The following is a 14,402-nucleotide window of genomic DNA, read 5'->3' as shown; positions in this document are numbered from 1 at the left end:
GCCATTTTCTGGTAAATGGATGAACTAGAGAACATAATGCTAAGTAAACTAAGCCAGACTCAGAAAGTCAAAGGTTCACATGCAGAAGCTATAGAGAAATAAGGAATAATAAGAAAAGGAATCTCATGAAAATAAAAGGAAAGGTTGGAGTAATAGATATTGATAGAGGGGCAGGCAGGAGGATGGCAAAAGGGAGAAACTAGGGAATGAAACTGACCGAATTATGTTATGTGCATGTATGAGTATATTACAATGAATTCCAATTTTACATGTAACATAATATACCAAATAAAAATGTAATAAATAAATAGAAGGAAGACCAGTAGAATAGAAAAGGGAATTGAGGGAAGGGAGGAGGAAATGAAGGAGAGGACTCTATGTTTTCCAAATGAATTTCATGATTGCTTTTTCTATTTCTATAAGGAAAGATGTTGGGATTTTAACTGGAATTGCACTGAATCTGTATAGCACTTTAGGTAGTATGGCCATTTTATTTTGACAATATTAATTTTGCCTATCCAAGAGCATGGGAGATCTTTCTATCTTCTAAGGTCTTGTTCAATTATTTTCTGAAGTTTGCATTGTAGAGGTCTTTCACCTCTTTTGTTGATCCCCAAGTTTTTTTGTTTGTTTATTTTTCTTTTTGAGACTACTGCGAATAGAGTGGTTTTCCTAATTTCTCTTTCAAAGGATTCACCACTGATGTACTGAAATGTATTAATTTATGGGTATTGATTTTATATCCTGCTACTTTGCTGAATTCATTTATTAATTCTAGAAGTTTTCTGGTGAAGTTTTTTTGGATCCTCTAAGTACAGAATCAGGTCTCAGCAAATACTGATTAGTTTGAGTTCTTCCTTTCCTATTTGTATCACTTTAATTTCCTTCATCTGTCTAATTGCTCTGGCTAGAGTTTCAAGATTATATTGAAAGAGGCATCGCTGTCTTGTTCCAGTTTTTAGAGGGAATGCTTCCAATTTTTCTCCATTTAAAATGATGATGGCCTTGGGTTTAGCATAGCATGAGGCATCACAATACCAGACCTTAAACTATATTACAACACTATAGTAACAAAAACACCATGGTATTGGCACCAAAATAGACATATAGACAAATGGTACAGAATAGAAAACACAGAGACAAAGCCACATAAATACAGTTATTGCATACTAGACAAGGGTACCCAAAACATACACTGGAGAAAAGATAGCCTCATCAACAAATGGTCCTGGGAAAACTAGAAATCCATATGCAGCAAAATGAAACTAAACACCTATCTCTCATCATGCATAAAACTCAACTCAAAGTGGATCAAGGACCTAGGAATTAGACCAGAAACCCTGCGCCTAATAGAGGAAAAGTAGGCCCAAATCTTCATCATGTCATATTAGATCCTGACTTCCTTAACAAGACTCCTAAAGCACAGGAAATAAAATCCAAAATTGATGAATGGGATGGATTCAAACTAAAAAGCCTCTTCTCAGTCAAAGAAACAATGAGGTGAAGAGAGAGCCTACATTTGGGAGCAAATTTTTGCCCCACGCATGTCAGACAGAGCACTAATCTCGAGGATATATAAAGAACTCAAAAAGCTAACATCAAAAAACAAACAACCCAATCAACAAATGGGCTAAGGAGCTGCACAGACACTGCTCAGAAGAAGATATATAATCAATCAACAAATATATGAAAAAAATGTTCAACGCCTCTAATAATTAGAGAAATGCAAATTAAAACTACTTTAAGATTTCATCTCCTGTCAGAATGGCAGTTATCAAGAAGAACACAAACAACAATAAGTGTTGGTGAGAATGTGAAGAAAATGGAACACCCATATTGCTGGTGGGAATGCAAATTGGTGCGGCCAATCTGGAAAGCAGTATGGATATTCCTTAGAAAACTTGGAATGGAACTACCTTTTGACCCAGATATCCCACTCCTCGGTCTATACCCAAAGGACTTAAAAACAGCATACTACAGGGACACAGCCACATCAATGTTTATAACAGCTCAATTTTATAATAGCTAAATTGTGGAATCAGCCTAGATGCTCTTCAATAGATGAATGGATAATGAAACTGTGGTATATATACACAATGGAATATTACTCAGCATTAAAAGAGAATAAAATTTGGCATTTGCAGGTAAATGGATAAAGTTAGAGAATATCATACTAAGCAAAGTAAGTCAATCCCAAAAAAACCATCTCCATAATGGGGAGGGGGGGCATGGGAAAAATGAACAAACTTTGGGCAAAGGGGAGAGTGGGGTGGTGAGGAGGTATGGGAGCAGGAAAGATGGTGGAATGAGATGGACATTATTACCCTAGGTACATGTATGACTGCGCATATGGTGCAATGCTACATTGTGTATAATCAAAAAATGAAAAGCTGTGCTGCAATTGCGTACAATGAATCAAAATGCATTCTACTGTCACATTCAACTAATTAAAATAAATAAATGAATTTTTTAAAAAAAGGAGGAGGGGAGGAAAAGGGGAAGTACTGAGGATTGAAATGGAGCAAATTATATTACATACATTTATGAATATATCAAAATGAACTCCACTATTATGTATAACTGTAACACACTAATAAAAACATTAAAAAAATTTATTGGTCACAATTCATGGAAATATAGGAATGTATTAAATTTTGAAAAACAGAATTTCCATTTTATTTTCTAAAGTCAAGATTAAATAACTCATGTCATTTTAAAAAGTTGTTAATTAGAGGGGAGAAACAATGCCCTTCTTTCATTCATATTTTTAAGAAAAAAAAATTTTTGCAGCACTAAGGATTGAACTCAGGAGTGCTCTACCACCACTACTACATCCAAATCCTTTTTCACTTCTTGAGAAAGTGTCTAAGTCATCCAAGCTGGTCTCAACCTTGCCATTCTCCTGCCTCAACCTTCCAACTAGCTGGGATTACATGCATGAGCAACTGCACGTGACCTTTAAGAAACTTTTATTCAATAATAAAATTAAATTTAGGCAGGATGTAAATTGTTCTTCAATAAAACAAATTTAGAAAGGAAAAAAAACACTTTAATTATAAGACTCCATTTCAATATTATAAATGATGGTAATTTGAGATTTTGTTCTTTCCCTAATTAGGTAAGAGAGTACTAAAGGATATGACTTTGCCTGCTGTTCTGGAAGGCTCCTAACTTTAACCAATTAAAAAAAAGAAATGTGCACATTTTGAAGCAAAGAAGTAAACAAAGTCACCTTAAGTTTCTTCTTTATTTCAATATAATTTCTCTTTAAAATTCATAAAACATTTTATTATTGCTATACTTATGCAATAAGTTAAAACTGAAAGAATAAACAAATTATTCATAAAATAGCCTCAGATTTTCCTCCATTTACTCCTGCTTAAGGGGTTATGGTATTATCTGAGGTTTCATATAATTTGTTTACAAAAATTAAATGCCCAAATTATATGGCTTTTTTTTAAATAGAAGAAACTCTTTTTTAGATGCTTGAAAAAAAACTACAATTGTTCTCTGAGTCCTTAATTTTGGTTTGCTCTAGTATTAATTCTATAAAACCTTTCCTTGACTATTGGAAGCTTTGGGCATATTGGTAAGCATTAATGTAAATCCAAGGCATGTTCTCATCTTTCTGTTTTCATATTACCAAACCTAACCAGGCATACTGTAGCTGTCCAATTCACAAAGTAATCATACTATATAATCTGAGACTTTCACAACCATATATTTTAAAGGACTCATCGAGCCCTGAAAGGCAAATGCTATCATTCAAGTTCTAATTACATGCTACCTGAGTTTTACAGAACAGAAAAAAATGAATACTGTACATCTTAAATACATTTTTTGACCATAAGCAACCTCCAAAATAAATGCCCAAATATCTTCTGAATGTATAACTGTACAATAGCTCAAGCACTGCCTTATCAAAATTGTGTTCTAGTTTCTCTTTACGTTGCTTCCACTTGACAAATGGGTCAATAAATGCCAAGTCAAATATTCAAGTAAATATGTTTTCATTGTTATTGGCAGGCATATAATTAACTCTGAGAATAAAAGAAACAAGAAATCAATTTATGATTACTTCTTTAGTTCTTTCATTAGTCATTTATATTTTAATTGTAGTTCCACTTTTAAAATCTTTATATGCACACACATACCATCATGACAATAATTATAAATCAAATTATTTCAATTACAAATTAGTGTTGTATGAACTGTGACCCTTATATGTTAATTTTATTAGTTAGATTCAATTGTATTATTATCCATGTATATGAGCTGATTAAAAAGCAATGCACATTTATGAGCCTATATTAATTAGTAATTTTGGCAAATGTTTCTAAACAATGCTAGAGATGTGCTCTGTTTTCTCTCTAATACAAACAATTGACTCAACATTTTCTTCAAAAAAAAAATATATATATATATAAACAATTTACATTTCCATTTTTCGTGAAAACAGGTACCTAACAAAGAAAATATTACAAAGAGTAATCTTTTTACAAAGAAAATGTTACAAAAACAAACCTTTTATTTAAAAAAAATGTTATCTGTCAGGTCAATATCTTTGCCAATCTAGGAAAAATGCATTTTATACAAAAACTTACATAGGTGACCTTTTAAAAATATTGTCTCCAATGCAAAGCTTCAGATGTATTATTATATGTCATGAAGAAAAAATTTTAAGATGAACTAAAAAAATCTGTTTTAATAAAATATGCTGTCATTACTGAACTGTTACTTTTATTACAGTAGTTCGTTTTTAAACTATATACCATGATCAAGACATTTAACCTTTTGACTTCCTCGCCTTTAAAAGAGGGATAATGATGGTGCCTCATCACAGGACTCTAGTTAAGATTAAAGGCGTTAATACAGGTGAAATATCAGAACAGTGCCCACCTATACGTGCACTATTAACTATGCATGACCTAGTTATATATACTTTGCATATTACTTATATTAGCTTCTGGTTACTTAGAAGTTGTATCTTAATTCTTTTTCAAGGAAAAGAAAACCAGCATAATAACACTGTTTATGCTTTGCTCATCACACCAGCTTTTAGTACTGTCAGTAACAGCTAATTTATCTATTCATAGGCAAAACAGGAGGTAGGGTGTCACCAAATAATAGTTCTGAATTTTTTTAAGTTAGAGGTGGTCTCTCATAATGGGGTGGGGTAGAGGGAAGGAGAAATGGTGGTCAACAGTACTTAGTTACAATTAGGAGAAATAAGTCCTGGCATTCTATTGCAAAGAAGGGTGACTATAGATAACAGTGTACAGTGTATTTCAAAAGATAATGTACAGAGTATCTTTTCTGTAGATGATTTTTTAATCTTTTTACTACAAAGAAATGATACTATTTGAGGAATAGACATGCTTATCCTGATATGAGCATTACAAAATGTATACCTGTATAGAAACATCACAAGGTAACTATAAATAGATATAATTTTTGTCAGTTCAACAAAAACACAGCACTTTCCCTATTATCTACCACACAACTGGTATTCACTAATTCATTAAACACACTAATGTATACTATATGCTAGGCAATGGACATAAGAAAAAACATGGGTAAAAAAATTCTAAATCTATTGCTCACAAAATAATGGGGGATACCATCAAAAGCATGTATTGTTATTTAATAGAATTTTACCATATTGTCCAGGGAGGCGATGTTTGAGCAGGATATGGAAAGAAAAGCTGAAGCTCACCAAGTGGAGAAGGTTTAGGATCATATTATCCAGAAAGAAAACTGAAAATTCCTCACAATATAAGTTAGACTAGATATATGTAAAGCAAACACTTGCTCAGATGTCCCATTGCACAGTTTGCTTAGTTCATCATTAGGTGTTGAATAAATATTTTTTAATTAGTATCTTCTTCGACCCATAGTGAGGCTTCATTGCAACATACTTAAATGACATTTTCAGCTTCCTAAGAATCTATTCCCATCTGCCAAATCAGACTTCAGAAAGATCCTCTCAAAACCATTTTTATCACCTCTCCCTGATTATGAACTTGTAAGAGTTTCCTCCTATTCCCAGATAGCAGTCCTCTACTTTTGACTAGATTTCTCCCCCAATAGGACTCAGGCAGACTCAAGAGATGTTTTTTCTACTTCTTTTGTCTGCCTCTCCAAAACTTTATCCACTCTTCAAAATCCTTCAAGGAGCCATTGGACTCTCACTCCAATTTAAAATAACAGAACTTTACAAATGCTGCAGCAAAAAGATAAATGCTAGCAGTGTACTTTTGGATGAAAGACATGCCCCCAAAGAACTGAAAAACAAAAGAAGACTTGTGAAAATTATGCTCAATCCATTAGATCGACATAGCACACTTCAATTATTTATTATTCCAAATTTATATACTAAACTGACTACTTATTCTTCCAAAGACACCGTGCTCCTTTAAAACCTTAACCATCCCATGAAGTGAATGATGAATTCTTCATTACTTAAACTGGTTTCTTTTGGGCAAGTTCATATTAGAACCGAAGGTTATCACCAGATTCAGAACTTTAAATATTACTGGATGACAGCAAACTGACACAGAAAGTCAAGAGATTCCTAGTTGAAGGACAAGTTTGTTAGATAGTGAAATATCCCTGCCCCCAATCCAGCTTTATCAAGTGATAATTAGCATGCTGTCCACGTCAATACCTTAGATTCCAATTTGATTTTCTCTTCATTCAGCTCCTCTGTTGCTTTCTTAATTTTTTCACGACATCTGGTTATTTCTGACCTTACTGCAATAGAAATGAAATCTTTAGACACATCAATCTTTCTTAAGTCCCCATTCCAGGAGCATTTGGTAGACCACTTTCCAGCTGTCTTTCCCTCAAGGAGAAAGACAGATTCCCCTAAGGGCTCTGATCACTACCATAGGCTTTTTACGTTCTCCAAGCTCCCAGCTGGAGAAGACAAAAAGCTCTGAGCAAAGAGCAAAAACACCCGACCTTCTCGCATCACCCGACGAGTCTCCTCGGCCTGATGCTCGCTGAAGATGATGTGCTGAAACAGGGACTCCAGGCTCATCTCGGGCCTGGGCTCCCGCGAATCCTTCTCTGGCTGCTGAATATTTTATAACCGAGTCTGAGGATCCTGGAAAGACAATAAGGACAGCTTCTTCTAGCCGGTTTCCAGCTGGACCTGCCTCCATCTCGCGTCCCTGCCCATGCCAAGACGCAGCCCCACGCGGGCCACAGTCTAGGCCCAGAGGAGGGAGCCGCCCACGGGCCTCCGTTTCCCCGCTGGCAGTTTGCATGTCCCGGGTTCCCCGTCCCCCACACCCCACACCCTCATGCAAGTCTCAAGCGCATCTGGCCAGCAGCCCTTCCTGTGGCCAGTCTTTTCCTCCCAGGGCCCTCACTTCTTTGGTCCGAGACCTTCAAAGTTCTCAGACTCTTAGCAAAATGGCACCTGCCAACACTGCTAGGGCGGGAAACCTTCGGGTGGGCTCTGGCCAGAGCTCTCGTTCTGGTCTCGCGAGAACTTCAAACTATGGTGGCCGGTTGGGCCCCTGAGACAGGGTAGTTTTCTGTGCGTGAACCAAAGAAGACTTTAGGCCTTAAAAGAGCTGAGGTGCTCAGGCTCCAAGACACAAACACCCAGTGTCCCAAAGTACTAAAGTACCCGTGATTCTAAATATAAACTTTTGCAAAGTCTTATCCTTAGACGATGGCAAGAGTGCTATAAATGTGCAATGTCTGACATTCCGCCTTAATCATTCCTTTGTAATCAGGGCATATCTTTTTTCTCTGCTTTAAAATTAATCATTGCCTTTTGTAATCAAGCTGCAGTAATATTAACACTTCAATATCTGCGTAATATGTGTCAGAGACCAAAGTGGTTACTAATTAAAGCTTAAACATGAAAGGCACCTTTGGGACTTTCGCATGGGATTTTTTAAATTAAAAAATAAAATATTTTTACTTTTGGTAGGTCAAAATATTGACATTGTAGTAAACATTTGACTTCATTTCTGAATGTAAAATTGACATTGGTTAAGCTTTGAAAAGTAATTTCTAGTTAGAAGGTATTCAGAACTAAGTAAAATAAGGTAAATCTAAATTTTTGTCACATCACAATAGGCTTAATTAATATTTCATACGTGCTGCAGTATAATCAGTTATAAATTTTAACCTATTCCGAATTTCTGCCTTAATTTCCATCAAGTCATGTCAGCATAAAATGTAGTTTTTCAAGTTTATTATAAAAGAAAACATACTGAAAAGTGTAGTGAAGTAGAAAAGAATTACCTATAAGTATATTAAGAAAAAAATATTAATGAAAATTTGGCTATTGTCTTTCAGGTAACCCTCCTCACCCAGCATTTTTTCTTTACAAAACTTGAAATTATAGTGAATAAATAATAAGTATATATTATTATGTATAATAACAATAGTTAATATTATTTAATAATATTACTCTAATGAATCACATATTTGCCAAGTACTATTCTGAATACTCTAGACTTTTTCAAGATGGCTTTTTTTGTGACTTTCATAGTATAATTGAGGAAATTGAGGCACAGAACAATTCAGTGAGCAAATTGAATTCAATAAATGATTCAACTCAATGACCATCTGAGGCCTTGACATATATTAATTCTTTAAATATACTTATCAACCCTATGAGACCAATGGTTTTGATACTTGGAGGACTGAAGCAGAGAGAGCTAAGTAAGTTGTCCAAGGTCACATACAATAGATAGGAAGTAGCAGAATCAGGATTTGGACTCTCTATCTTATCAAGGTTGCCAACCTAGTATATGACAGACAACTGAAATCAAGAAATCTGGACTCAAAAACTACAAATTCAGTTTGGGATTCTGCTCTTGTCTTTCTTCTATTATATCACAAGCATTTTACCATTTCATTCAAGACCCTTCTTAAGTACCTTTTTATAACTCATAATCCTTCTTTTTAGGATACATGTGTATAACTTAGATATACAGAAATAAATTGGACTATTTTATCCATTCAGGGATGGAAAACAAAGCTGAAATTGTGGTTGGAGTCATTTTCTTTGAGCACTTGAGGCTTCTGAACCATACCACAGCGGCCATCAAAAGAAAGGGCTTCCAGAAGATAAACTATATTACTAATTAATATCACTCCCTTCAGAATTATTTCCTGTGGACGTGCACAGGGAGCATCCTCACAAGGAGGCTGGTTTTCAAAAGCATGATGCTATTTAACATTCCAATTTTATTAGTTACACTCAAACTCCATTTATTATTTAACATGTTCTTTCTGTACAGAAACTTGGCAGAGCAAGTTTGGGCAGCCTTTGGAGCTCAGTCGCCTCACTCATCTGGGAGTATGGAAAAGAGAGCTGCTGGAAAATTCAAGAAAGGGAGAATGAGGGAAGAAATGGCATCTTCATCTTCTACAGTCGTCTTTCTCACATCCCAGAACATTCTGTTGCTTTTAAATCTCATTAGAATCTTCACAGAGCTACTACAACTATAAGGCATTAGCAGGGTTTTAAATTTTTATTTTGTTTATTGAAGCAAGCATAATTATGTAAGTTCACAATTCAAATTTTACATTTTCATAATGAATAAAAGTAACATATTAAGATATTAAAATGTTGCTATCATAGATCTAGTTTTACTCATACATTTTGTATAGTGTTGAGATTTTTTTCTCTTATAGATATATGTGCTGATTATATCCCATAATGTACAGAGCAAGAGTAGCATTACTTAAATTTATGCCAAATAAAAATGGTATATGACATGAGTAAACTTTGTGAGAATACTATTTTCTGAAAATGTATCTTATAAGTCCAAAAAAAGAGAGAAATGATTCATTCAACAACTGTTTAATGAGTTTCTGCTTTTCATTCAACATTCATTCAACAAATATTATTGAACATCTCCTATGTACCATATTAGAAAAACAACAAGAAGATTTAATAAAAACAGAACTACATAAAAAACATTTTTCTTCCCCTGGATATTTCTAACCTCATTTGAGAATTATTATATTTTTCAGCATTTTGGCAGCAGTATAAACAACTGCTTTCAGATGTTTCAACAGATGTTCTTTAGAAAGAAAGCCAATTATTTGCATTGTGATACCCACATATGATTCTCAAATCCAAACTTTCCATCTGTAGATGTTTCATTGAATTGCATACCTATGAAGTATAAAAGTTAAGATCACTCATTGTCTCTCAACCTCAGACTTTTGTTCTGATAACACCAGCACCTGGGTTATGGCCCATCAATAAGTGCCTTGCTAGAAGGCCTTATGTAAGGCTATATTGCTCTGTGATTTAAAATGCATTTCCTCCCTCTCTTAGATTGATGACTTTTCTAAGTTCTAAACCAGGCTTGCAAATACTCACTAGCCCAGGGCATATATATTACAATGGGAAGAAGAAAAAGTAATTCATTTATTTTATGTTTTTCTTAGGGCATCTACCACAAAGAAAAAATATAGGGGCTCAACTAAGTTTAACAACCATTTATTGGGTAGCTAGTAAGTGTTAAACTCTCTCTTGGGTATTATAGGGGATACAAAGTGGGAAGGATAGAGGCCCTGCCCTCCTGAAGGTCATAATCTGTCAAATGAGACATAGCATACACAAGTACCTCCTGGGAATCCTAGAAAAAGACCTTCACCTTGTGCTATAGAATATGGTAGAGGGAGAGAAAGTCTGATACAGATGATCTGGGAAGCCTTATGGGTAGGGGATAAATATGATCTGTGTTAAAATATAGGAGTTAGGACCTTGACTAGATAGAAAGTAAGGGAGAAAAAAGGGTGAAAATTAGATGGGGCCAATGTTTGTATGTTGTTTACCTTGTTCACTAGGACAGTGGAGAGCCATGTAATGTTTTGGTGCAGGTGAGTGGCATGCTAGAGTTGCTCTATGCCATAAATTCATGACAGTGAGCTACAAGCATTAGGAAGGAAGAGACTGGCATTTAGCACGTGTTCTATAGTTTGCTGGCATCAATCACTTGGGCTGTTATAACCAAATACCATAAGCCACAATACTTTAAAAACAATGTAGCTTGATTTCTCACAATTTTGGAGACTGGGAAGCTTAATATGAAGGTGCCAAAAGATTTGGTATCTGATGAGGGCCTACTTCCTGGTTCATAGAATGAGTCTTCTCACTCCATCTTCACAAAGCAGAAGATACTGCCTAGCATTATGCTGTTTCTTTTATAAGGACATTGGTGAGTCATGAGGGATTGCCTAACCATGTCTCTAAAGCCCCATATTCAGTAGTCACACCTTAGGGATTAGAATTCAGCACATGAATTTTGGAGAGACCCAAAAATTCAGACCATAGTACTCGCTGTGTGCCAATTGCCACCTGTTTCTTTGGTTCCTTGGTGAAAAGAGGGTTGGGGAGAGAAGCTAAGAAACTCATCCAAGGTGCAAACAACAGCAAAGAAGTAACAGAATTAGGGTTTTAATCCCTTAATCACTTCACAGTGCCTCTAAAATCTAGAGACTGAAGGAAATGAAACTATTTCAGTGGCTGATTCATTTCCAGGCAGACAGATTTTCCAAAAAATGCTCATTACCAATTAGTATTTTTTCCTGAAGACATTTTCAGATTTCTAGAATGTGGATTAGTAATGCAGTGCATCTATAATGAACTGAAATAGAATGTGACTCCCCCAAACACAATTGAGAATGGGGTCATACTTTTGTGTAAAAACGTATATAACCAACTATGTATCTAAAATGCAAACATAAAAATGAGATTCATATACAAAGTATTGCATTAGTTTCCTAACATTTACATTAGTTTCCTAGGGCTGCTATAACACAGTGTCACAACTGGGTGTTTTAGAACAATAGAGATTTCTTCTGTCACAGTTCTGGAGTCTAGAAATTCAGAATCAAGGTGTTGACAGTTGATTCCTTCCAGGTGCTCTGAAGGGAGTCTTTTCCTTGCCTTATGCCAGTTTCTGGTCCTTACTGATAATCCTTGACACCCCTTGGCTTGTAGACACATTAGTCCAATCTCTGCCTCTGTCATCACTTGGAATTCTCCCTAGGGGTTTATGTCTCTTTCTCTCTTCTTTCCTTATAAGGGCACAAATCATATTGGATGAAGGGCTTACTCAAAGGGCTAGTATCATCTCATTTTAATCAATTACATTGCAAAAGATCCCATTTTCAAATATGCTCACCTATTTCCCAGTATGCTACTTGGGTTAGAATTTCAACTTATATTTAGGGGAAACATAATTCAACCTATAACAGACTTAAAAGTTAATTTGTGGCAAATAGTTAAAATTAAAAATACTTAAACGAGACTCATTCACTTATATAATAGTCAAAACATTTTTAGTGGCTTAAGGGACTTTGAAAACATCTTGCATAATCCTTTAATTTTTAAGGTATTAGCATTGAGGCCACTCAGTTATGAAATTCCACAATGATGCACATCCAGTTAACACCGGAGCTAGGTCTAGAATGACTTCCTAGTCCCTTTGTTCCAATGAAAGGTCTTTTCTGTTCACCAATGGCTTTCAACCACTTCAGTTAAAATACCTCTTTTATCTGTTTTCTATATTGAACTTTCTTTTGAGAGTCTGAAAAAAGGGTATAACTATCAACCAGGGTCCAGGGCTGGCCAAAAGCAATTAATCTAATGCAAAGACCTTTCCTCTGAGGAAGGAATTCTCCCTAGGATTTGACAGATCAGTTGATTGATTGATTAATAAAAACATATATATGCATGCATCCATACATATACAGATATATATACACATGATAAAATAATATATAGGTATACAAGTGCTTAAAATGTCAATATCATTTTCAAACAGTCTGATATGTCTACCAATAGAAAAGAAATTCCATTAACACTTTAGGAATCATTTAATATCAAAATCTCTGAAAGAAGAATTTCTATTATAGCTGATGAATTTGGATTTTTACATTGTCAGAGTCCAGAGCCCAACACAGGGACTAGAAAGTTTCTCCCAGGTGTCTTACCCAAGACAGAGCAGCCTGTTGACTCTGGAAAGACACCCAAAACTAAATATGGAAAGCACTATTCTCCACCCAGGATCATTCATTTGTTTACTCAATAAGCCTATGTCAGGCAGGAAAGAATTTGGCATTAGAAATATGGATAAGACAAGAGCTTGCAATCTGGTTTTATCGAGTTGTAGTTTCCATGACAATAAATTCTAGTGGTTTTTGGATTACATTGAAATAACTAAAAAATAAATTTAGGACTTTTTTCCTTGTCATTTAGTTGTTACAATCATTAATATATTTTTTGCTTACCTAATAAATACATAGCTACTTACCCACTAAACAATTGCATTTTAATTGTTGAGTAGATCTGAATTGAGCAATTAACATATTTTATTCTATTTAGTTTCTTATTAAGATTGTTAAAGATTGTTATGAATGAAGATTTCTATTAATTTCAGTGAATTAGTCATAGCAATTATTTGGAAATTTGGGATAAATTTTCATATTTCTTTTACTTTCTATGAATTATTCATAGTGACTCTAGAAAGTTTTAAAAATTTTAATGTGGATATTTACATATATGTGTGTAGGTAGAGTGAATCATAAATACTATTTCTTCTTAAAACACTTTGCTAAATTGCTCATTTATCAGGATTAAATTACTTTGTGCTTTCAATGTTTAAAATGACTTTAGTGGCCTTAGTACAATAGCATTACATTATAAAAACCAGACACTGCCATTATTTTCCCTCCACGATGCCATAGACAGCTTGAAATGTTTTATTATAGTTTACATGGCTCATAAACCTTATCTTTTATTTGACATTGCAGGTGTGTTGATAATAGAATATAGAAAACCCTGTAAAATGGTTAAAGGAAATAATTAGTTAGAATTTAAATAAAAGAGCTCACCAAGAAACACTTTAGGCAGAGAATTCTCTGAGTAATTCCTAGGTAATAGTAAGTAGTTCTGAAATAGATTGAATGAAATGAAAAAAAAAAGAATGAAAGGAACTTAAATAATATCTGAACACAAATAAAGGAATACTGCAAAATATTAGAATTGCTGAGGAAGTTGTATATTTGTCATCATTTAATACTCTTATAGTTCTGTACTTGTTACATCTCATCGTTCTACCTATGAAATATCTACATGCACAGGTTTCCTAAACCGTTTGTTAATTGTTATAGTTTGGATATAAGCTGCCCCCACAAAGCTCCTGTGTTAATGCAGGAATGTTCAGAGATGAAATTATTAGATTAGGAGAGTTATAGCCCAACCAGTGAATCAATTCACAATTTGAATGGAATAACTGGATGGTAACTGTAGGGAGTGTCTTGAGGATTATATATCTTGTCCCTTTGGCATTCCCCCCCCCCCGGGTGTGTGTGTGTGTGTGTGTGTGTGTGTGTGTGTGTCTGTCTGTCTG

General features: G+C 34.7%; 1 protein-coding gene across 1 annotated transcript in view; it reads right to left on the bottom strand.

Moving 5' to 3' along the window:
• Positions 1 to 7,042, bottom strand: part of Ccdc172 (coiled-coil domain containing 172) — a 59,475-nt gene extending 52,433 nt beyond the window's left edge. The window contains exons 1-2 of the mRNA XM_026389213.2: positions 6,964 to 7,042; positions 6,668 to 6,753 (exon numbers count right to left, since the gene is read on the bottom strand). Coding sequence (XP_026244998.1) covers positions 6,668 to 6,753; positions 6,964 to 7,042 — 165 coding nt within the window. The remainder of the gene's footprint in view (positions 1 to 6,667; positions 6,754 to 6,963) is intronic.
• Between the last annotated feature and the right edge of the window lie 7,360 nt (positions 7,043 to 14,402).

The sequence above is a fragment of the Urocitellus parryii genome, chromosome 5, assembly GCF_045843805.1.
Source record: "Urocitellus parryii isolate mUroPar1 chromosome 5, mUroPar1.hap1, whole genome shotgun sequence".
In the NCBI taxonomy this organism is placed as follows: domain Eukaryota; kingdom Metazoa; phylum Chordata; class Mammalia; order Rodentia; family Sciuridae; genus Urocitellus; species Urocitellus parryii.
Note: the sequence above shows the minus strand (reverse complement) of the source record. Positions and strands in the feature narration are given on the sequence as shown.